General features: G+C 53.4%; 1 protein-coding gene across 1 annotated transcript; it reads left to right on the plus strand.

Moving 5' to 3' along the window:
• Window positions 1–224: 224 nt before the first annotated feature.
• Window positions 225–1,266, plus strand: LOC132334524 (olfactory receptor 14C36-like). The gene has a single exon (XM_059860632.1). It carries the CDS (start codon window positions 322–324, stop codon window positions 1,264–1,266), a length of 945 nt encoding a protein of 314 aa, XP_059716615.1. The 5' UTR covers window positions 225–321.
• The last annotated feature ends 22,944 nt before the right edge of the window (window positions 1,267–24,210 follow it).

Consider the following 24,210-nt stretch of genomic DNA (forward strand, 5'->3'; position numbering starts at 1 on the left):
TGAGTGCTGGCACCATGAAACAGAGGAATTGTAATATTCAAAGGGCTCCTGTGTTGGGACTAGCATCAACTGCATTGGGGCACAGAGAGATCTGTTTTCCCTCAGGTCTCCCCAGTGTTCCGGCTGTGAGAATTGGTAAAGATGAGGCAGGGCCTCAGCAGCACAAACTCAAAATCAAAAATAGTCTAGCAAAATTTCACTCACAGGAAGAGAAGTGATTTTGCTGAGATTCCACATAAAATACATAGGATTGACTCAAAGAAATTGGTCGCACTTTGTCAATGTCTTCTTTCAACAGTCCACCATGCCCAGAGTGAAGAAATGTCCAACAGCAGCTCCATCAGCCACTTCCTCCTGCTGGCACTGGCAGACACGCGGCAGCTGCAGCTCCTGCACTTCTGCCTCTTGCTGGGCATCTCCCTGGCTGCCCTCCTAGGCAATGGCCTCATCATCAGCGCCGTAGCCTGCGGCCACCACCTGCACACGCCCATGTTCTTCTTCCTGCTCAACCTGGCCCTCAGCGACCTGGGCTCCATCTGCACCACTGTCCCCAAAGCCATGCACAATTCCCTCTGGGACACCAGGACCATCTCCTACTCAGGGTGTGCTGCACAGGTTTTCTTCTTTCTTTTCTTTATCTCAGCAGAGATTTCCCGGCTGACCATCATGTGCTACGACCGCTACGTGTCCATCTGCAAACCCCTGCACTACGGGACCCTTCTGGGCAGCAGAGCTTGTGCCCACATGGCAGCAGCTGCCTGGGCCAGTGCCTTTCTCTATGCTCTGCTGCACACGGCCAATACATTTTCCCTGCCCCTGTGCCATGGCAATGCCCTGGATCAGTTCTTCTGTGAAATTCCTCAGATCCTCAAGCTCTCCTGCTCCAAATCCTACCTCAGGGAACTTAAGGTTTCTGTTTTCACTGTCTGTATAGCTTTTGGTTGTTTTGTGTTCATTGTTTTCTCCTATGTGCAGATCTTCAGGGCTGTGCTGAGGATCCCCTCTGAGCAGGGACGGCACAAAGCCTTTTCCACCTGCTTCCTTCACCTGGCCGTGGTCTCCCTGTTCCTCAGCACTATCATGTTTGCTCACCTGAAGCCCCCCTCCATCTCCTCCCCATCCCTGGATCTGGCCCTGTCAGTTCTGTACTCGGTGGTGCCTCCAGCCCTGAACCCCCTCATCTACAGCCTGAGGAACCAGGAGCTCAAGGCTGCAGTGCGGACACTGATAACTGGATGGTTTTACAAACATCAAGCTGCTTTCTAGTTTCTGGAAGTCACTTGTAATAAAAATCATCTTTGATAGTACTTGGGTTTGATGGTTTGTTCTTTTCATTCCTTTGTTTTAGTTTTTTAATATTGTCCACAAAGAAATGCCACTGTTTCTGCCATTTCTCATTTTGTTTCTCTCCACCTTTACTGTGGCCACAGACTGTGTCAGTGAGGAGCTGTTCTATCAGTGTCTTTAAATGAGCTAAAGGATCTCCCAGCAGAGTTTCCACTGGAGATCCCCCTTTTGTTGCCTTCTATGGAGCTGCAGCAGCAATGTCTGTGTGCAGAGCTGGGGGCAGGTTAGGGGCAGCACAGCAGCTTGGCTCCTGCTGGCCACACCATTCCTGATCCTGGCCAGGAGCCACGGGCCTTCTTGCCCACCTGGGCACACTGCTGGCTCATGTCCAGCCTGCTGTCCATCAGTACCCCCAGGCCCCTTTCTGCCTGGTCACTGTCCAGCCACTCTGTCCCAGCCTGTAGCGCTGCAGGGGTTGTTGTGGCCAAAGTGCAGGACTCAGCCCTTGGTCTTGTTCAACCTCACCTTGTTGGATTTGGGCCCTGGATCCAGCCTGTCCAGGTCCCTCTGCAGAGCCCTCCTACCCTCCAGCAGATCCACACTCACGCCCAGCTTGGTGTAATCTGCAAATTTGCTGATGCTGGACTCAGTCCCCTCATGCAGATCATCAATGCAGATATTGAAATCCACGCTGGCTGGCTCTGATCCCTCGGCCATCCTGTGGGTGCCCTGGGATGGCACTCAGGGTGATCTGTTCCATAACCTTGCTGGGCACCCAGGTCAGGCTGACAGGCCTGGAGTTCCCCAGCTCCTCTTTCCAGCCCTTCTTGGGGATGGGCTCACATTGGCACCTCCAGTCCTCTGGGACCTCCCTGCTGAGCCAGGACTGATAGTAAATGATGGAGAGCAGCTTGGGGAGCTCATCCACCAGCTCCCTCATTCCCCTGGGATGGATCCCATCTGATCCCAGAGACACCTGTGAGCATCTGAGTGCCTCAGCAGGTCACCAGCTGCTTCCTCCTGGATTACAGGGGGGCTGTTCTGCTCCCTGTGCCCATCTACCAGCTCAGGTAAGTCAAGACAACTTGACTTCCTCTTGAAAAGTGAAGCTAAGAAGGGGTTAAGTACCTCAGCCTTTTCCTTGTCTTTGAGGAACCATATGCCCCCCAATAAGGAATGGAGGTTCTCCTTTCCACTCCTTTTGCCATTAATTTATTTATTAAATCATTTTTATTATCCTTCAAAGAAGTGGCCAGGTTAAATCCTAATTGAGCTTTCACCTCTCTAATTTTCTTTCTGCATGACCTAACAATATTCTTAAACATGTCCTGAGTTTCCTGCCCCTCTGTCCAAAGGTCATGCACCCTAATTTTTCCCCTGAGCTCCTGGAAAAACCTTCATGCCTTGCCAGACCAGTTGTTTTCCTTCCTAGGTCACTTTTGGGCACAGAGGGACAGGCTGTTGCTGCTCCTTCAAAATTTCTTTCTTGAAGGGTGTCCATCCTTCCTGGTATCCTTTGTTTTAGTTTCTGATTCCCTTTAATAAATCATTACCTGATTTGGCACTTGCCAAATCTGCAAATAGGCCAAACTCTCCTCTCATAAGTCCATTGCAGAAGACTTGTTGATGTCCTCCCTTCACAGAATGCTTAAAAACTCAATAATTTCATGGTCACTGTGCCCCAAACAGCCTCTGACCACCATATCGCCCTCCAGCCCTTCTCTGTTTGTGACCAGCAGGAGACAGAGCTTTCCTTGGAAGTGGGAATTGCAGGAAACCTCCCCAGACTTCAGCTTGGAAGGCTCAGCCTGGAGCTGAGGAGAAAGAAAAGTCCCTCCCAGGGCAGAATGTTGGTGCTGGAGGTGTCCCAGCGTGAGGCTGGGCCATGGCCGGGCTCTGTGTGCCAGGAGCCAGCAGCGCTGGGTGCAGGGAGCCCAGGGAGGGCCCAGAAACGCTGGGTGAGAAATGCTGGGGCACAGTGAAATGGGCGAGTGCAGCTGGCCAGGGCAGAGGAGCAGCACGCCCAGGGGGCACAGCCTGCAGGACAGATGGCCAAGGGCTGGGCAGGGCTGGCAGGGCCACAGGCACCCAGGCCTTCGTGCCCTGGGCTCGGGCAGCGCCTCCAGAGGCCCAACAGGAGGAACTTTCCTGGCAGGGGCTGCACTTTGTTTCTCCCTCGGCCTCCCTGGGGAGGCTGGCAGGGGCTGCAGGTGGATGGCGTTTGTCCTTGCTGCCCCTCACATCCCCCTGCCCCACAAAGAGCCCCGAGCCAGCCGTGAGGGACAGGCCCTGCTGGCCCAGGCTGGGCTCAGGGCTTGGCCTTTCTGCTTCCTGCAGCCAAGCCAGGCCTTGCTCAGCATTGCAGTTCCCTGCCCAGAGCCTTGGGCTCCCTGCACTCCTGCCCTCAAGGATATGCTCTCAGCACTCCCTGGGCAGCCTTTTGTTATAAATAAGAAGCTTAACTATGCCAATATTCAAGCAGCAATCAATTTTTTAATTAAATGGTAAAGTATGAGCAACACAGCGCTGGGTACAGTAGGGGAAGTTTTCCCTCCAACTTCACACTGATAACTGGGGCTTACAGGTATTTATAGGGGTACTCATAAGCTTTCTCAGTAGTTTCTATTCCAATTTTTACTCATCAGCAGCTTTTATTTTCCAGTTTTTACATTACAATTCTATACGCTATTGTGATTTAGTTTTTCTCAGGATGCATCCCAAAAAGGAGTAACCCCCCAGATGGTAGTAGTAGTTTCCAAATTACTGGTCCAGGTTTCCGCAAGAATAAAGACGAATCCCATCTGGTGGAGTCTAGCTCCAGGTGTAAATGCTGGGTCCTAGGAACTGATCTAACCTTTCAGACACCCCCAGCGGATCTTCAAGTAACCCTCTCCTTTTTTTTAAAAAGCTCTCACATCCCCAGTGCTCAGGGGGGATGACACATACCCAATGACTGGTCTCCCTTGATTTCCTACTAATGGTACTTCCCTTAATGGGTACAAGTGCCCCCCTTCCCTTCTTTATTGCTATCCCCACTGCTTTCTGCTCGTGCCTTTTCCTGGCTCCTAGTTCTGTGTGCTGGTGGTGAATCTGGTACCGGGAGTGGAGCCATCGGAGCTTGTGGTGCAAGGGGTGCAGGATTAGGTGCAAAGGGTACAGGATTAGGTGCAAGGGGTGCAGGATTAGGTGCAAAGGGTGCAGGATTAGGTGCAAGGGGTGCAGGATTAGGTGCAAAAGGTGCAGGATTAGGTGCAAAGGGTGCAGGATTAGGTGCAAAGGGTGCTAGATTAGGTGCAAGGGGTGCAGGATTAGGTGCAAAGGGTGCAGGATTAGGTGCAAAGGGTGCAGGATTAGGTGCAAGGGGTGCAGGATTAGGTGCAAAGGGTGCAGGATTAGGTGCAAGGGGTGCAGGATTAGGTGCAAAGGGTGCAGGATTAGGTGCAAAGGGTGCTAGATTGGGTGCAAAGGGTGCAGGATTAGGTGCAAGGGGTGGATTGGGTACTGGATGAGGCACCTCTGGCAGAGCAGCTGGCTGTGGTAGAGAAGGGGGCTGAAGGTTATCTAAGGGGTCTCACTGATTCTTTTCCTTTTTGTTTTTTAATGCATACAGGGGAGTAGGCCAGGACCTGTGCCATAAAGCTGCATTATCGCTTTCTTCTTGGTTAATAAGGTCCTTTTTATTTACATAGGTATTCAAGGCCTGACAGATCCACCCTTCAGATGACCCGTACATTTGGCCAATATAAATTATCAGGTCACATCATTTCCTTAGTCCATTCTACCATACAATACTGTATTATATTATCTTTGCTTTTTCCTCTCCTGGTTTCACATTTATTCCACAATTTTAACATTACCCCAAGGGGGCTGTCCTGGGGTATCTTTGGTAAAATGCTCCCTCTTTTTCCACTACCTTCAGTACCTCTATTTTCTTCCTGGTGTATACCAGCTCTTGGGTTTTTGCTTTGGCATTTACCCATTTTATCCTAACAAGTGTTCCCTCACTCGCCTTGACCACACTTGTTCAGACCTTGGTCCCTTTTTGTCAAGGATTTTTCTGATAAAAAGTCCCTTCTACCATTACCACTACCCGCCTCCAATTCCTAAGAAAAATAAATCCCACTTAACTATTATTTCTTCTCACCTTCAACCTTTTATATACAGGAAATCCTACTTCACTCGCTTTGTTCCTTCACCTGCCATTCCCCTCACAGGGAGACGAAACCGAGGTTAGAAGAACTCCACGATCGCTTTGTGACTGGGTCACGTCTCACACACACCACTCACACTCTTACACACCTACACCCGTTCTTATCCCACCTAACCAAGCAATACTTACAGCCTCCTTTTCTCGCCTGGGTCTTCGTACACGAGTTATTACAGTTGAATTTACTGCAGTCTACTCTGGGAGCTCAAAATTCTTTGCTCATAAATTACCTTAAAGATTTCCTCTTCCCTGAGAGATTCCCCAGTCACTCAGGGCCACCTGAGGCAGAAGCCTCCAAGGTGGGGCGCCTCCCTGAGATCAGGAGTCTCCCTCAATGGATTTGGAAATTCCCAGCCAATGCACCAAATCTGTTATAAATAAGAAGCTTGACTATGCCAATATTCAAGCAGCAATCAATTTATTAATAATTATGGTAAAAGAATGAGCAACACAGCGCTGGGTACAGTGGGGGCAGTTTCCCTCCAAGTGCACGCCAATAGTTGGGGCTTACAGGTATTTATAGGGGTACTCATAAGCTTTCTCAGCAGTTTCTATTCCAATTTTTACTCATCAGCAGTTTCTATTTTCCAATTTTTACATCACAATTCTATACACTATTGTGACTTAGTTTTTCTCAGGATGCATCCCAAAAAGGAGTAGCCCCCAGACAGCAGTAGTAGTTTCCAAAATACTGGTCCAGGTTTCCACAAGAATAAAGACGAATCCCATCTGGTGAAGTCCAGCTCCCCAGATGTGGCTCCACCTTTTTAATTACAATGACTATAAATCTCATAACAGTGATGTCCAGCTTCCCTTGGTCAAAATTATAAATCCTTGAGATGATGTTCATCTTCCTTTCTCAAGCTGTTTTTCTCTGTTTTGTTAAGGCATGAGATAAGCATATTTCCTTTATATAGATTCATAAACTCTAGTTTCAAGGATACAAGCAATATTCTAAAACTATACTTCAAAAGGGTTGTTATTGCAGCACTCTTTAAGGCCTGACTACAAGCAAAAAGCAACATACTTAACGCTTTAATTCAAATGCTCCTAAATCAACCAAGGTTAATTGCAAACAAAAGATAGGTTCAAAGGCCTTCTTCCATGCTTTCCTCAGTTATTATTAGAATTCTCAACTGTCCCATTGTCGGCCTCCATACATATCACAATCACAAATACACACATTGCCTCTATGTACCTGACACGAAACACAGCTTTGTATTTCACAAGAAGAAACACCAACCAGATATTCTCAAGAGGTCAAAATGACACAAAATTTTACTGGCAAAGTACAAAAATCCAAGAAACTTTGGAAAAGGGTTCAATGTCACATCCAGTTCAACATAAAACACTTATCATAGCAGGAACTTCATTAACTTGGCCCATTGAACCTGGAAACCTTTAAACAATTAGGTTGTTGAGGTACCCAAAAATGTTCCATAGAAACAAAATTAGAAGGAGAGGAAAGAGAGAGACAGAAAGACAGAAGCTCTATAGAAGGACACGCATATGGCTCCAAGTTCCTGGGGTTCCAGTGTGGGTGAGACCCAAACCCCAGGAGAAGGCAGGGTCCATACCAGGGGCTGACCTTGTGCTCTGTGTTTTTAAGCCCCTGGGCCTTTGTGGGGCTCCCCTCAGGTGGGATTTGTGATTGCTCAGGCAGTCAGGGCTGGCTCAGCGCTGTCCCCACTGTGTGACTGATTGACAGCTCATCCCAAGGTGTCTGAGGACATTGATCTCATCCAGCCTCAGACAGCGACCATGGTGACACTGGGGAACCTCATGGAACTGTGGGTCAGTTGTGACAATGCGGATCCAAGGACACCAGGGTGACACTGGGGAACCTCATGGAGCCAAGGGGCCCTTGTGACAGAGTGGGGCCCCATGGAAATGAGGAGTCCATTGTGACTGATAGGGAAGATTCTTTACAGACAGTTCGATGGGTGAAGGTTTTGGTGTTAACATCTTTGAAATGATCTTAATGTCTCCATTAACTTCATTACAGAGCCCAGACAGCTTGGCTCCTGAAACAGACACGTGGGTCTGCATGAGCTTGAGTTTATGAACTTTGGGGTAAAATGACAGGTTCAAGAGGGGAAAATGTGACAGGTGGTTTGGGAAGGCTGAACCTTCCCAGTACCTCGGCCAATGGGGACAGGAAGAGGGCAACATGCGGCCGGGAGTTTGGATAAAAGGAGGCTGCACCCTCTGGAACCTCGAGAGAGAAAACCCCGTGGGTGTGTGCCCTGGTGGACTCTTTCCCTTTATTGGAATAAAGTTGCAGGACTCCTCTGTCTCCTTTATTGACACTGGCTTTCCATTGTGTGATTTTCCGTACATGACACTTTGGAATGTCACGGAACCAAGGAGCCCTTGGGACACATCAAGGCCCCCTTGGAACAAAGAATCCATTGCTGACAGTACAGCACTCATGGAACCAAGGGGCCATGGAGGCAATGCAGATCCAAGGACACCATAGTGACACTATGGAACCTCATGGAATCAGAGACCATTGTGACACTCTGGTGCCTCATGGAATCAAGAAGACAGTTGTGAAACCCAGGGACCCTATGGAAACAAGGGTCAAGGATGAAGATGTGGGGCCATAAAACCAAGGAGCCATTGTGACATTGTAAGACCTCATGGAAGCAAAGATCCATTGTGACTCTACAGAAGCAAGGGGAACATTGTGACAAGGAGAATATTGTCACACTACAGGGATTCATGGAACCAAGGAGACCATTGTGATACTGTGGGACCCCGTGGAACCCAGAGAACATGGAACAGGTCTTGACTGTTTGACTGGCTTGGCTTTCTCGGGGCCGCCTGACAGGTCTGGCTGACCTTGGCATGTTGAGGCCTGCTTCTCATCAGCCCCTGAAGTACTGGGGCTCTGTGCTCTCCTTCCTATGGAAAGAACTGTCCCGCTTTCCAGGTGTCCATTGCCAAAATTGGGATTCCTTCTCCATATTTCCTTGTATGCACAGATTGTTCCCAGATGAAATCTGCCAGGACAGACAGACCTGGCTGGCTTGACCACCCTGAGCCCACCTCTATTCTGCCTTTGAAGCACTGGGACCATCTGCTTTTCTTTCCTATGGGAAAAAAAGCACTTTTCATGTCTAGGTCCCCTTGGCCAATGTTGAGAATCCACCTCCAGAATTCCCATATCCAAGGATTTCTCCCAGACAAAACCTGCTAGAAGATACAAGTCTGGCTGGCTTTGGTTTCCTGAGGGCTATTTCTCATCTGCCTTTGAAACACTGGGGCTCTGAGCTTTCCTCATGAAAAGAACTCTTCTTCCATTCCAGGCACCCACAACCAAAACTGAGATTCCACTTCCAAAAATCCCTATGTCCAAAGACTTCCCACAAATGAAAGGTGCCAGGAGAGACAGCTCTGGCTGCCTTGGCCCATGGGAGGCCACCTCTCATCTTCTTCATAAACACTTGGAGTTTGTGCTTTTCTTTCCTATGGAAAAACCATCCACCTCGACCAGGTGCTCATGGCCAAAGTGGGATTCCACCTCCAAAACTCTGTCCATCCAAGGATTGCTCCCAGGTGAAAGCTGCCAGGACAGACAGGTCTGGCTGCCCTTGGCCTCTTGGGGGCTTCCTCTCACCTGCTTTTGAAACACTGGGGCTCGGTGCTTTCCTTCCAGTGAAAAGAACCATCCTTTTCATCAGGATGTCCAGGCTGAAATTGAGACTCAGCCCCCCAAATTCTGTATACCCAAGGATTTCTCGGTGACGAAAGCTGCCTGGACAAACAGGTCTGGCTGGCTTGGCCTCCCAGGAGCCACCTGTCTCCTCTTCTGCCTTTGAAACACTTGGGCTCTGTGCTCTCCTTCCTGTGGGAAAGAACCATCCTTTATATCTATGCTGAAATGGCCGAAATTGGGATTCTACCTCCAGAAGTCCCGATATCCAAGGGCTGCTTTCAGACAAAAGCTGCCAGGACAGAGAGATCTGCCTGGCCTTGGCCTATGATTGCTGCCTTTCATCTGGCCCTGAAACACCAGTGTTCTGTGCTTTCCTTCCTATGGAAAAGAGCCGTCCTTCACCTCCAGGTGTCCATGGCTGAAATTGATATTCTGCCTCTAAAATTCTGTGTATCCAACTGGCTTGGTTTGAAAAGACAGGTGTCTGCTAAAAAAGGCAGGAACCTCCCCTGAAACAGAAAATGGAAACCTCCTCCGTCCAAATTCTTACAATTTTGAAATTAAAAGGCAAAGATATGGGAATAGGAATAACAGTCCGTTACTAGGAAAACTAAAAATACAAATGCAATCATACAGACAACAAAAAAAAAACACTGACAGACTCAGAACACAACCTGACTCCCTGTGTGTCAGGGTGTTGGCAGCAGTCCCATTAAATGGTGGCTGCAGTGACAGATGGGGATCTGTTGGAGCAGTGATCCTGTAGAAGGGTGGAGTTTTCCTCTGAAGGTCCAGGGGTGCTGTAGATGGGCCTGGTCTTCCTCTGGGAATCCAGAGGGAAAGAGCTGCTCCTGTGGGAATCCAGTGGGAAAAGTCTGCTCTGGTGTCCTAAAATCTCAGATTATGTCCAGGTAGGAATGCTTGGCTCCTCCCCCTTGGTGGAGCATCTCCCAATGGGATGATGTAATGTTATCAGCAATTTTATGCAGTGACACTCAATGGCCCATGGACAGAAGATATTTCCCAGAGCGAGGATTGGTTTGTGGAAGAGATAAAGAAAACTGCCCAATTAACAGAAGATAACTGCCACACCTCTAACAGATGGAAAATAGAATATACACATTAATTACCTTGCAATTCAGGACATTATCCAGCCTTTATTCTATTTCCATCTGCATCACAATGAAACCTTACACACAGTTCTCACTGAAGACTGGGTTTCCCTGTGGTACACAATGGCTTTCTCCATCTTTCTGCATTACCCAGCAAGTGTAACCAGGTCCTTGGGCAAAACCAATCCCATGGATGGGTTTGTCTTTGCCTGAGGTGGGATTAATCCAAACAGTCTTTCCTAAAATACCTTTCATGGGTACCACAGGGACTTTATCTCCATCCACTGTGTGCAGGGGTTCAGACTGGGCAGGACCAGCTTGATTGATGAACCCTCAGGTGTTTACCATCCAGGCTGCTTTTCCTAAGTTCATTTCCCAATTTCTGAAGGTTCCCCTGCCAAGTGCCTTCAGGGCAGTCAGAAGTAGTCTGTTACACCGTTGAACTTTCCCTGCAGCTGGTGCATGATAGGGGATATGATATATCCATTCAATACCATGTTCCCTGGCCCAGGTGTTGATAAGGCCATTCTTGAAATGGATCCCATTGCCCAAATCAGTTGTCTCAGGGGTGCCATGTCTCCACAGGACTTGCTTTTCCAGGCCCAGGATGGTGTTCTGGGCAGTGGCATGAGGCACAGTGTGGGTCTCCAACCATCCTGTGGTGGCTTCCACCATGGTCAGCACATAGCACTTGCCCTGGTGTGTCTGGGGCAGTGGGATGTAGTCAATCTGCCAGGCCTCCCCATATTTGTACCTGGACCACCGCCCACCATACCACAGGGGCTTCACCTGCTTGGCCTGCCTGATCTCAGCACACATCTCACAGTCATGGATAACCTGAGAAACACTGTCCATGGTTAGATCCACCCCCCGGTCTCGTGCCCACTTAGAAGTGACATCTTTACCCTGATGACTTGAGACATCATGGGTCCATCAAGGTGAGAATAACTCCCTCTTATGTTGCAAATATAAGTCTATCTTTGACACCTCTGTCTTTGCAGCCTGACCTACCTGCTCATTGTTTCAGTGCTCCTCATTGGCTCTACTCTTAGGGACATGGGCATCTAAATGACAGACCTTCACTGACTGATTTTCTACCCCAGAGGCAATGTCTTTCCCCTCATCAGCAGCCCAGACTGGCTTTGCTCTATGCTGCCAGTTGCCCTTTTTCCACCTTTCCAGCCAGCTCCACAGAGCATTGGCTACCATCCACAATTCAGTATAAAGGTAGAGCTTTGACCACTTTTCCATATCAGCAATGTGCAGGGCCAGCTGAATGGCCTTGAGTTCAGCAAGTTGATTTGATCCACCTTCTCCTTTGGTAGCTTGTGAAACCTATCATGTGGGGCTCCATACAGCTGCTTTCCATTTCTGGTTCATCTCTTCAATGCAACAGGAACCTTCAGTGAAAAGAGCGTAGCGTGTTTCCTCTGGTGGTAGTTGGTTGGATGGTGAAGCTTCCTCAGCCCGTGTCACTTGTTCCTGCTCCTCTTCGTCAATGAGACCAAAGTTCTCACCTTCCAGCCAGTTTGTAATTATCTCCAAAATACCAGGGTGATTCAGGTTTCCAATACGAGCTCGCTGTATGATAAGAGTAATCCACTTGCTCCATGCAGTGTTGGTGGTATGGTGGGTAGAGGGAACCTTTCCTTTAAACATCCACCCCAGCACTGGTGGTCGAAGTGCCAGAAGGAGTTGTGCTTCTCTGCCAATCACCTCCGAGGCAGCTTGAACTCCTTCATAGGTGGCCAAGACTTCCTTCTCTGTGGGAGTGGAGTTGGCTTTGGACCCTCTGTAACTTTGGCTCCAGAATCCCAGTGCTCGGCCTCAAGTCTCCCCAGGCACCTTCTGCCAAAGACTCCAGGACAGACCATAGCTCCCAGCTGCAGAGTAGAGCACATTCTTCACCTCTGGTCCTGTCCTGACTGAGCCAAGGGCTACTGCATGAGTGATCTCCTGCGTGATCTGGGCAAAGGCTTCCTGCTGCCCAGGGCCCTTGTGGAAATTGTTCTTCTTGTGGGTGACCAGGTAGAGAGGGCTCACAATCTGGCTGTACTCGGGAATGTGCATTCTCCAAAATCCTATGGTGCCTAGGAAAGCTTGTGTTTCTTTCTTGCTGGTTGGTGGAGACATTGCAGTGATCTTGTTGATGACCTCAGTGGGAATCTGACACCGTCCATCTTGCCACTTTACTCCCAGGAACTGGATCTCTCAGGCAGGTCCCTTGACTTTGCTCTTCTTGACAGCAAAGCCAGCTTCCAGCAGAATCTGGATGATCCTCCTTCCTTTCTCAAATACTTCTATTGCTGTGTTCCCCCACACAGCGATGTCATCGATGTACTGCAGATGTTCTGGAGCCTCACCCTTTTCCAGTGCAGCCTGGATCAGTCCATGGCAGATGGTGGGGCTGTGCTTCCACCCCTGGGGCAATCGGTTCCAGGTGTACTGCACGCCCCTCCAGGTGAAAGCAAACTGAGGCCTGCATTCTGCTGCCAGAGAAATGGAGAAAAATGTGTTGGCAATGTCAATAGTGGCAAAGCACTTTGCTGCCTTGGACTCCAGCTCGTACTGGAGTTCCCGCATGTCCGGCACAGCTGCACTCAGTGGTGGAGTCACTTCATTGAATGCACGGTAGTCCACAGTCAATCTCCATTCTCTGTCAGAATTGCACACAGAGCAAGTGGGGCTGTTGAAGGGTGAGTGGGTTTTGCTGACCACCCCTTGGCTCTCCAGCTCACCGATCATTTTGTGGATGGGGATCACAGCATCTCGATTCATCTGACACTGATGGTGGTGCACAATTGGCACCTGTTGCTCTTCCACGTTCAGGAGTCCTACTGTAGATGGGTTTTCTGATAGTCCAGGTAAGGCGTTCAAGTGCTTAATGTTCTCTGCCTCTACAGCAGCTATGCCAAAAGCCCACCTGAGTCCCTTTGGGTCTCTGTAATAGCCATTCTGGAGGAAGTCTATGACCAGAATACACGGGGACTCTGGGCCAGTCACAATGGGATGTTTCTGCCACTCCTTCCCAGTCAGGCTCACCTGGGCTCCCAACAGGGTCAATTGCTGCCATTCCCCCCATCACCCCAGCAATGGAAACAGGTTCTGCCCCAACATGTCCCGATGGTATCAGGGTACACTGCACACCAGTATCAACCAAGGCATCATATTTTTGTCACTATGATGTGCCAGGCCATCCGATGCACACCGTCCAGAAGATCTGGTTTGGCTGTGCCTCTTCCCAGCTAGAGGCAGGGCCCCTCTAACCCTGGTTATTATTTCTTTCCTGGGCATACACGGTAGAGGCTCCTTCAAGGGGATCTGACAGATCATACCCGGTAGCTTGGACATGGGAGGTTGAGGCTACCTTCACTTTAGTGGAACTCCCTCCGTTAGTGTTTCCCTCCTTGAGCTGACGCACCCGTGCTGCCAGGACAGAAGTGGGTTTCCCATCCCACCTTCCCACGTCTTCCCCATGGTCACACAGAAAGAACCACAGGTCAGCCCTTGGGGTGTAGCCTCTCTCTCTAGCTGGGGAACGCTGGGCTGTGACTTTGGGGCCTGTGACTCGCACTGGTGCCATGTGGGAACTGTTCTTCCTCCCTCCACCCTCATCTCTTCTTGTAGGCTCTTAATAATAGCAGAGACATGAGCCTGCATTGGGCCATTGATTATACTCTCACAATTTCTAAGCTTGTTGGTGACAGAGCCCGCTGTCTCTTGGTTGGTATCAGCATTAATTGTTACAGTGAAGGTGGTGTATTGAGATGGCCCCAGATCTGCCAGACTCCACAGCATTTGCCCTGTGCCCCTGATTTTGTCAGGGTCATTGTCATGCTGTCCATCCCTCCCAAAGAGTACCTCCAATACTGCCACTTCTCTCAGCTGTTGGATCCCTTCCTCGAGGGTCTTCCAGCACATTCTATGGTGGTGCTCCTGCATTCTCTCCCTGTGGAGAAACCTCTCTCTGACACTCATTATAAGCAGCTCCCAGAGGGAAAGGGACCCTGGAACCGATACAAATACCTGATTCATACAGGAGTCCTGTGTAAAGGGTCCCAAATTCCTTGCCTCACCACCATCCAGTTGCACGCCTGTGACCATAAGGTCCCCGACCCGGAGTAACCAGGTTGTATAAGCCTCACATCTCCGGCATACAATGTCCTTGTGCAGTTCATCCACAGGGACTTTCGTACATCAGGGACTCAGTGATGATCTCAACCACTGGCTCCCCTGTGGGTTATGAGGGCCATCCATTCTTATCCTTATCTGGGTGCTCTGATTTCATCTTAGACCTCCTTGTTTCTGCAGGGGCGACTGCTGCTGGCTGTGACTGCCTCTGCAGTTCAGCTGGAACCTGGATGGTTGTAACATCTGTGGGTTCCACTGCTGCACCATCAGACTCTCCCTCTTTGAGGCAGGGGGAGGGTTTTCACCAGCTGGGGAAATGTACTCCTTCAGCATCTGGCCCATCTCCTTCACCAGAACCCAATCTGGGTGGTTCATTTCTGAGGTGGGCTGTGGGGCAGGGTCAGGCTCTGGGGCAGCAGCATCCCTTGTCTCTGGGGTAGGTGTCAGCGTGGTTATCCAGGTTAATCTTCCCCTATCTCTGAATGCTAAATAGAACAGGCCTATCAGCAAAAATAACCACTGTATGATATCATTAGCATTTAGAGTGGATATGAACCCTTTGAAAAGTGGTGGGACAGACCCAAAGAGCTGGTTGAAGGGTTGAGAGAAAGCCTCCCCCAATGTCATTTCCTCACAGTAAGTACCATTATTAAAATATCCCAAAAACACACAGTTAGTGTGTGATAGCTCTGAATCCATGTGCTCGCCTTCCAGAGGAAGTTAAAAATCCATGAATTTCTCACCTCATTAAGCCATAAAACAAACTGGATAACAGCCACAGCAGCCTTAGTTATGGTTAGCCTGTGTTCCCAGGGATGGCCAGGCTGCTCCTGATGGGGCAGAAGGAAGAGTTCCAGGCCCTCCATGAGGGTGAGTGAGGGCAGCGGGCTGTCAGCAGGGGCTGGCTGGGTGAGCTGCAATCGCTGGGCAGGGAGCTGCAATCCCTGCCCTGGCTGCAGTGGGCTTCGCTCCTTCTGTGGACGAGGGTGGCGTGGGCAGAGCACACAGAGATTTCAGGGACATGGGTGAGGGGATTCATGGCCAGCACCTTGCAGCTGATCCCCTTGGCCCCTTCTCTCTTGTGGCCATGGCAAGAGCTGGGTGGGATGGCCCTGGCAGGAAGGTCTCCTTGGATTCCTGCACATCCACGTTCTGACTGTGGCTCTGTTCCTCTCTCTTCCAGCCCTTCAAGGCCTGAGTGAAAACGACATCCCTTCCCATATAAGCACATTTATACAGATGATGTTTGAGGGAAGAGCTGCACAGCTACTTTCATCTTCTGGCTGAGAAGAACCAGTGTCTCTTTAAGACCTCCAGATCCCTTGGAAGGTGAAACCACCTGGAGACCAGAGGAGACCAGCTGGAGCTCCAGGCACAGCTGATGACTGGCACAGCTGAGCCTGTGGGAAGCTCCCATAGCTCCCACCTTCTCCCTCCCTGATGACAGCTCCCTCCCTCCAGCCCTCAGACCCTGCTCATCCCCTTTCTTCCCTCCCAGCTCATCCCTTTGCTTCACTTTCCATTAATAAAGAGTTTGGCTTCTTCACTTTACCCACATCTCTGTGGAACTGCAGCAATGCAAATCCAGAGCCCTGGGACACACAGGCCCCTCCTGGTGTTCTCTTCCACACCGTGTTTTGTGCACAGACACAGAGGAACGAGGGCAGATCAGGCTGGAAGGGTCCCTGTGCTGAAGGTCCATTTCCACACCACTGATCTTGCTGAGCACCCTGGAGCCCCTGGACTTTGGAAGAGCCAAGCTGAGGATGCTCGGAACCCAGCTGTGAGGCATTCCATGGCAAGCATCCACAGAGGGCAAAGGAGCTTGGAATGCTGGAAGGTTTCAAGAACAGCTTCCTGAAAGCACAGCACTGCTCCATCCCTGCACAGGATCAGGAAGAGGGCAGAACCAGAGACCATGTGGGCTCAACAGAGAGCTTTGGGTGTGCCTAAGAGCAAATGAAGCAGCAGCACGGTGCCTGAGACTCAGACACATGACCGTGCCAGTGCCTGGAGCGCTGCCTGGCAGTGCTGGGATCCCAGGTGTGGTTCTGGTCCCCAGAACCGAGGAATGGCAGCCCCAGGCTCAGACCCAGTCAGAAAGCCAACCAAGTGAGACCAGAGGGAGGGCACCTTTCCAGTTTCTCTTGGGCATGGCCGCAAAACAACCCCTGCTGCTTCTTCCTCCACCTGTGTTTGGGGCGTGCTGGTGGCAGAGCCAGCCAGGTTGTGCTCTGCATTCCACAGCCTGCTGGGAGCGGGCATGAAAAGCGCTGCGTGCACAGCAGAGAGTTTTGGAAGGTTCTGGCAAGAGCATCCTGTGGGGACAGGGCTCTGGGCTCTGGCTGGGAACAGCCTGGTTTTCCTGCCGTGGGCGCAGGCAGGAGTTGAGGCAGGTGAAGAGGCAGCGGGCAGTTTGTGTTTGTAGAGGGCCTGGGGCTGCACCTCTGAACCTCCACCTGGAAACACACTTGGGGGAATAGGAGCTAGAGCTGGAGCATTCAGCCTTGCCAGCTTTTCTTAAGAGTGTGTTGGTGTTCCCCAGGAAATCTACACATTTGGGGAAATGCCTTTGGAGCTTGCTTCTCAAGGAAAGTGCTTCCCTGGGAGCTCCCAGTGAGGTGGGAAGGGTGATCCAGGAACCCCAGGCCTGGCAGCCTGAGCTTGCCACCGGGAAGGCCTTGGAGCAGATCCTCCTGAGTGCCATCCCATGGCACCTGCAGGGAACCAGGGCGTGTGCTGGTGGGTGGGAAAGCTCTGTGGAGGGACGGGGTCAGCTGGGGGTCCTGGTGGGGTGTTGAGGGCTTCTGGGTGGGAGTTTGGGGAGGTTGGTATTGGTGAAGTGTTAGGGAAGGAGTTGTCTGGAAGGTGAGAGGTCTAGGCTGGAATTTGAGTCAGTTTGAAGGCAGCATCTGTGCTTTGGCACAGCTTTGGTTATGGAGGGCAGAAAGAATATCTATGACTCTTCCTGTTCATGGTCCTGATTCTCCTGCAGGGAACAAGAAGGGAGAGCTGTACTTTACTGGCCACTTAAATATCTGTACCAGGGGGAGGATTAGCCCTTTTGCCATCTACTCATTTGTTTGGGCTACTTTTGTAACACTGAGTGGACTTTCATTTCTGGACAGCTTTTATTCCTTAAGAGAATTAGGATATTATCATCCCTTCATAGACAACTGTTTGCAAACCAAAGAATGGCCTTTTTTTTGCCTCTATGTAGTGTTATGTTCTGTAAAGTGACTCTCAGTGGGTGCCATTAGGGCAAATGAGTTGCTGCTTTGGGATGGGAATCAAACTTCCAACTCTTCACCTTCTCAGGCCATCCCAATGAATTGGGGAAGTTTGCAACTTTTTGGAACTCCTTGAGTTGAGCAATGGGAAGTAAAGCTTTCCTGAAGTGAGGAGTCTTAAACGCCAGATTCTTCTGTGCCTTCACCACTAAGGTGTTTCTGTGCTAAAGGAAATTACTTCAATAGAAAATAATTTCAGCATGGAGTGAGAGCTTCTGACCGAGACCAAGTGTTGCCAGCATTTGCTCCAGGTGCTCCTGCCAACAGCCCCTGCAGGAAGGAGCACAGCCCCCAATGCACGTGGGCTTTGGCTCCCTCTGGCACAGAAGCCCCCCGGGGGCACAGGCCTCTGGGGCAGGAGATGGGCACCAGCGCTGCCAGGGCTCGGGGGGTGGCAGGTCTGCTTGGGCAGGGACTCTGCCACACCTGCTGATGTCAGTGCTCCCCAGGCCCAGGGGTCAGAGCAGCATTCATGCCCTGGCCCACACATTCCCTGTCCATGTCACACCCACAGGTTTAGGATGGCCACCAGCTGGGACGTGTCCCAAGGAGGCCGTGCCAGCTTCTGTGGAAGGCCCCGTGCCCTTCCCCAGAGCGGCTGCCTCGGCAGCCCTGGGGTCTCCTTCTGCTGCCCTGAGCCCAGAGAGCAGGGCAGCGTTTGCTGATGGTCTGAGCTGTTCCTAAAGACCCTGTCGGGCTGCCTTAAACACTTGGGGTGAGAGATTCCTTCCAACCTGGGCCACTTCGGTTCAGCTGGGGGCAGCCCCAGGGCAGGGGGCAGTGTGTGCAGGGGCCCTTTGTGACACGGTGCAGCATGGTAACCATGGCACAGAAGGGGTGTCCAAGGGCTCTTTGTGACACATGGTGACATAGGAGCTGGTGGTGACAAGAGCAGGCCACAGTGCTCGGAGCAGGCAACGGGACAGGACAGCACAGAGCGGTGCCGTGAGGAGCCCCCGCACAGCGCCTTCGATCGTGTCTGACCCAGAGCCTTTCCGAGGCATTGTTCCTGCAGCTGACCTCGAGGCCAGACCACAGGACTTGCTGACCTGTGGCCTTCCCGAGGCTCCTCTTCTGCAGGTGCCCTTAAGGGCAGAGCGTGGGACTTGGTGCCCCGGAGGCATCTCCAATCCCTGCTGCCAGTGCCCTTGAGGCCACACCACAATCCTTGACAGGAGTCTCCTGTCCTTGTGGCAGGAGCCCTCGAGACCAGAGTGCAGGACTTGCTGTCCTGTAGCCTTCCCGAGGCTTCTCTCTCGAAGGTGCCTTCCAGGCACGACTGTAGGACTTGCTGACTCGGAGCTTTTCCAAGCCATCTCTCCTTCAAGACATGGAGCAGAGAGCCACAAGAGAGCCCAAGCTGGCCTGGGGGGAAGAAGAGAAGAAGGTCCTGGACCTGCCCCCGCACAGGAGACTGAAGAGCTGGAGCCATTGAGTGGTGGTGAGTGGTAGGGATGGGCCACAGAGTTGGTGCCTGCAGCCAGCTGGGCGCTGCGCCATCCCATCCCATCCCATCCCATCCCATCCCATCCCATCCCATCCCATCCCATCCCATCCCATCCCATCCCATCCCATCCCATCCCATCCCATCCCATCCCATCCCATCCCATTCCCTGGGCCATGCCCATGGACAGGACAGAAGAAGGGCTAGGCAGACACCCCACAGGGGCCATGCTCCATTACCTGGGGCATCTCAGGGCTGTCCCTTCCCGGGAAGCACAGGGCTGGGCTGTGTTCTCCTGCCTCTCCCGCAGCCCCTCAGCTCTGGCTGTGCTCCCTCTTTGCCAGGTGCAGCCCTGGAGCGCACACAAGAGCAGGACCCCGCCCGTGGCCTCTTCCACAGAACAGCGCAGGTACCTGCAGCCATCCCCACCTGGGCTGGGCCTGCTGTCACTGTGCTTGGAGCATTCCCTGCCAAATCCCTGGCTTCCTGCCCTTCTCCTACAGCTGGTTTGCAAATTCCTGAAGAGAATTCGGGAAGAAGAGACCAGCCCCATGGGCACTGGGCTCAGAGCATATTCGCACATCTTCAAAACCAAGACCAGTGCTGCCCTGCTGGATATGCTCGTAGAGGAGGGCTTTTCCAGTCCAAAGCAAGTAAGCAGCCTGTGGCCAGGGTTTGATCCTCCCAGGAATTGCTTGGCCTCCCAAGCCACGCCTGCTGGTCACTGGAAACCTTTGAAACCACATGGCAGTGTGGTGGGAAGGGCAGCACTTCTCTGGGGAAGCTGGGGACATTCCTCCCTCTGGCAGCTTTCCAAGTCTCCCTGTGCCTTCTCCAGGTGCCTGCCCTGGTCAGGTACATCCACCAGTGGCTCCTGGCCAATCAGTTTGCTGAGCACAGGCTGAACAGGACCCTGCTGGATCTCACTGAAGCACAGCCCGCTGACGTAGTCATGACGCTCCTGCGTGTGGCCCCATCCTGTGACAGGTATAGGGCCCACCTGCCCAGAGGGCTCAGGGCTCCCCAGCCCATCAGCCTGTACAGCCTGGCTAAAGTGTCTGACCAACAGAGAGTTCCAGGGCCCTCTGGCTGCTCTCTTTGCCAGCCCTTGCACGTCAGCCCCCGAGCCTGCTGCCATGCTCCCTTGCCACCCCTCAGGAGATTGTCCCCATAGGGCTGGGCTGCCTGGGTGCTGCTGGTGAGGGCCAGTAGGCAGAGGCAGAGCTGGAAGCCAGCTCAGATCCCCACTGCTGCCCAGGCTATGGTGCTGTGTCTGAGAGCCCCCTGAGACAGAGCTCTAACCCCACAGAGCTGCTTTGACCATGTGGAAGAGCATCATGTGCTCGCCCAGGACTGCGGAGCCGGTGCTGCTGATACTCCTGGATGTGCTGGGGAGCTGGCCAGAGCACAGCATGTGCACCTCGGATGGGGACAAAACGGGTGTCTTTGCCCTGGCTGTGAGTTTCTGCAACTGGCTTTTGCTGGCCCCACGGCCGCCTCTCCAGCAGCTCTCCATCTTCCTTGCCCCACTGCATCTCCCTGCCTCAGGGACTGGGCTGAAACCTGACCCAGGAGCAGCTTCAGGGGCACCAGGCCCCGTGCTCCCCCTGCCTCTCTCCTGGCCTCTCCCTCCCCTGCTCGGGCCCTGCCACACGGACACCTCAGCACTGAGGGCTGTCTTGGGGGGCTTTGTCCTTTGCAGGCAGCTGTGGTGATGTGGAAGATCCTCCAGGTGCCCTGTGTCCCACATATGGTGACGGTGTATTTCCCCCGCCTCTTTGTGCATCTGCTCTTCCAAGTGTTCTTCAGCACTCTGGATGTGCCAGAGGAGGTCGATACCTTCTGGAAAGGATGCCAGGAGCAACACGGCCTTGCCACCAGCCCCAACAGGTGCTCATCCCACTCCTCCTGTTCTTGCCATGACCCTGGGCAGGAGCCAGTGCTCCCAGCATGACCTGGGCTTTGCTCTGCACGCAGGTTTGCAGTGCAGACCCTGAAGTCCCTGCTCTGCCGAATGCAGCAGGAGGATGTGGTGGTGGCAATGGAACGCAGGGGTGGCTGGGACACGCTGCTGTGTGCTGACACCCACCACTATGCCGTGGGTCTGCTGGCCAGGTGAGACCCCCTTCTCCCCACTGCCTCTGACATTTGTGCTCTGTTCCCAGGGTTCCCAACACAGTCCCCGTGGTTGTGGCCCAGAGAGCCTTGTGAACGAGGGATGGCCAAGCAGACTGGAAAAGGCTGGGAGAGGACGGTGCCCACAAGGAGCCACCTCCCACATAGGCCAGGGCCCCTTGAAGGATGCTGGGGAAAGACCAGACCTCTGTGAGTCAGTCCTGGCAGAGGTTTGTTCCCCTGGCCAAACGTCTTGGTTCCTTTTTCTCCTGCCAGGGAGATGTGCTGTGTCTCCATCCCCTTGTGTTCCCGGATCGCTCGTTACCTGCTCCGGCTGCTCAGCCCACGGGAGCCACGCTGGGATCTGCCTGCCCTGGCGTTCCTTGTGGAGGTGAGCCTGGTGGCCAGCACTGCCTCGCTCAGCTGCCTCCCAGCTCTCTGCCCTCTCGGAGCCACAGCTGCCTGGGACGGTGCCCGCACCCTGTGCTGCTGCCTGGGCCCAGCCCTGTGCGGTTCTGGGCTCCTGCCGGCCGGGTCCCCTGTCACTGCCCTGTGCCTTTCAGGTCCTCGAGTTCCTGGACCTGAGTGAACGCGGTGCTAACAGAGTCCTGGAAATCTTGTCAAGGCAGCTGCAGAGGGAGTGCAGGGAGAGGCGTCGCCTGGCGCTCAGGGCCCTTCTGGAGCTCATTGAGGAGCCCTCAATGGTGAGAAGGGGGCAGCAGCTGAGGCTAAGCTGGGGAATGCAGTCACTTAGGCTTGGCTGAGCTTTGGGCGCTGGGGCAGTTGCTCCCAGCTCTCCTGCCTCCCAGTTCAGCTGCCCAAGTGCTTCAGGACAGGCCTTTGGCCTCTGGGCCCTGCAGCTGCAGGATGGCGTTTCACAAACTTGTGTTCCACACAGACCGAAAAAATGTGGAGCCTTACTGAAAGTCTTGTGGAGCTCCTGTGGGACACAGATGGAGAGATAGTTAGCATGACAGTCATGCTTCTCAGCTTTATCATCTTGGACAATGACATGCTGATGCCCAGCCCCATCACACTGCAGCTGCTTGAGGCACTCCTGCCACTCTTTGACCACGTAAGGCTCGCTGCCCCCAGCCACGGCCACTGGGTGCTTCCCAGGCACTAGCCCTTGTGGATTTGCAGGCCTGTGCCAAGCTGAGCCCCATGCAGCCAATGCTAAGGTCTTCTTTTCTTCCTTCAATACAGAATAATAGCCAGGTGCAGCTGCTCTCCATACTGCTCTTCAGAACCTTGGTGACTCTTCCACTGGAAAAGCAAAAAAAGGCCCTGAAGACACCCCTGTGCCAGAGCCTGCTGCCACTCTTCTTCCACTGCCATGATGAGAATCGGCGTGTGGCACAGGTGAGGACTCGTGGGCTGCTGCTGTCCCCCTGGCAGGGGGCTCGGCTGCCTCCTGCCCTGGCGCCTGCTTGGCTGCAGCCTCCTCCAGGCCTTGGCACAGGGACGTGAGTCCTGCGCCCTGGGCTGTGGGGCCATCTCCGCATCTCTGCTGCTCTCCAGGCTTCTCAGGAAACGCTGCTTTGTGTGGTCAAGTTCCTGAAGAGGAGGGATCTTGAAAGACTGGTGAAGAACCAGAAGCCGTGGAAGTTCACCAAGTGCCTGGTAAGGACGGCCTGGAAGCCCCAGCCTCAGCCTGGAGAAGGCCCCCGAGGGTGGTGCTCAGGGTGCGGGGCTGGCAGCTGTGCCCCTGCCCGCTGCTGCACCCAGAGGCTGTGCGGGCTCTTCTCCAGGCTCCTGTGGGCCCCAGCCAGAGGCGGATGGAGCCCCGGCCTGGCAGGGCTGTGGGGTGGGCCGGCACCGCGGCTCCCCGGGCAGCAGCCGACCCTCTGCCCCTCCAGAGCCCGGCACCAGCAGCTGCTGGCCTTGCCTCAGGGCTGTGCAGGCAGGGGAGGCTGGGGCTGGGCGCAGGCAGCACCCGGCCAAGGGGCTGAGCCCGCACCAACCCTTCCCTCCTGCCGCTCTCTCCAGCTGGCAGACCACGGGAACAGAGCAGCCGAGCACCTGCGCCGGGCCCTGCCCTACCTGCAGAGCCCACAGGAGTCCCTGCAAGTGGTGGCCATCAGGTTCATTGGTGAGCCACGAGCCCAGGCTCCCTCCCCGCACCGCCACTGCTCGGCCCCAGCCCCACCTGCTGCCCCGGCAGCACCACCCAGGCCCGGCACCATTGAGCCCCGCATGGCCCCCGCACTGCTGCCGCCCTCTCATAGCCGTGCCCTGGGGCAGCAGCGTGCAGCAAGGGCCGGGCTGAGCCCTGCCGGGCCAGCAGGCCGTGTGGCCACAGTGCCAGCAGTGCCGCTGGCAGGGAGCTGTGCCACTGGGGCTGTGATAGGCTCTGTGTTCCCAGGGATGGCCGAGCGGCACCTGAGGGGGAAGAAGGAAGAGCTCCGGCTCATCTGCAGTGGTGAGTGAGGGCAGCGTGCGGACAGCAGGGGCTGACGGGGGGAGCTGCAAGCCCTGCCCTGGCTGCGGAGGGCTCTGCTCCTTGTGTGGACGAGGGGCGGCGTGGGCAGAGCACACAGAGATTTCAGGGCCACGTGGGGGATTCGTGGCCAGCAGCTTCAGGCTGGTCCCATTGGTCCCTGCTCCCTCCTGGCCATGGCTAGAGGCAGCTGGAATGGCCCTGGCAGGGGACTCTCCTCGGGTTCTCTCAGGTTCGGGATCTGACCGTGGCTCTGTTCCTCTCTCTTTCAGCCCTTGAACACCTGACAGAGGACACCAGCAGTGCCACGTCAGACATGGCACTTCATACACTGAATGTCCTCCAGGCACTCCAGAGTGAGCGATCTTCCGTCTTCCAGAGGCTGCAGGATCAGCTCCGCAGGGCATGGAGGACACGGCCTCGTCTGTCGGGGCTTGGCTGGCTGCGCTGCTGGAGATCTGCAGAGAGCTGAGCCCAGAGGCTCTGTCTGCTGGGGCCACCTAAGCCAGCGGGAGCTTTCTAT

Source organism: Haemorhous mexicanus, chromosome 16 (assembly GCF_027477595.1).
Source record: "Haemorhous mexicanus isolate bHaeMex1 chromosome 16, bHaeMex1.pri, whole genome shotgun sequence".
NCBI classification, from domain to species: domain Eukaryota; kingdom Metazoa; phylum Chordata; class Aves; order Passeriformes; family Fringillidae; genus Haemorhous; species Haemorhous mexicanus.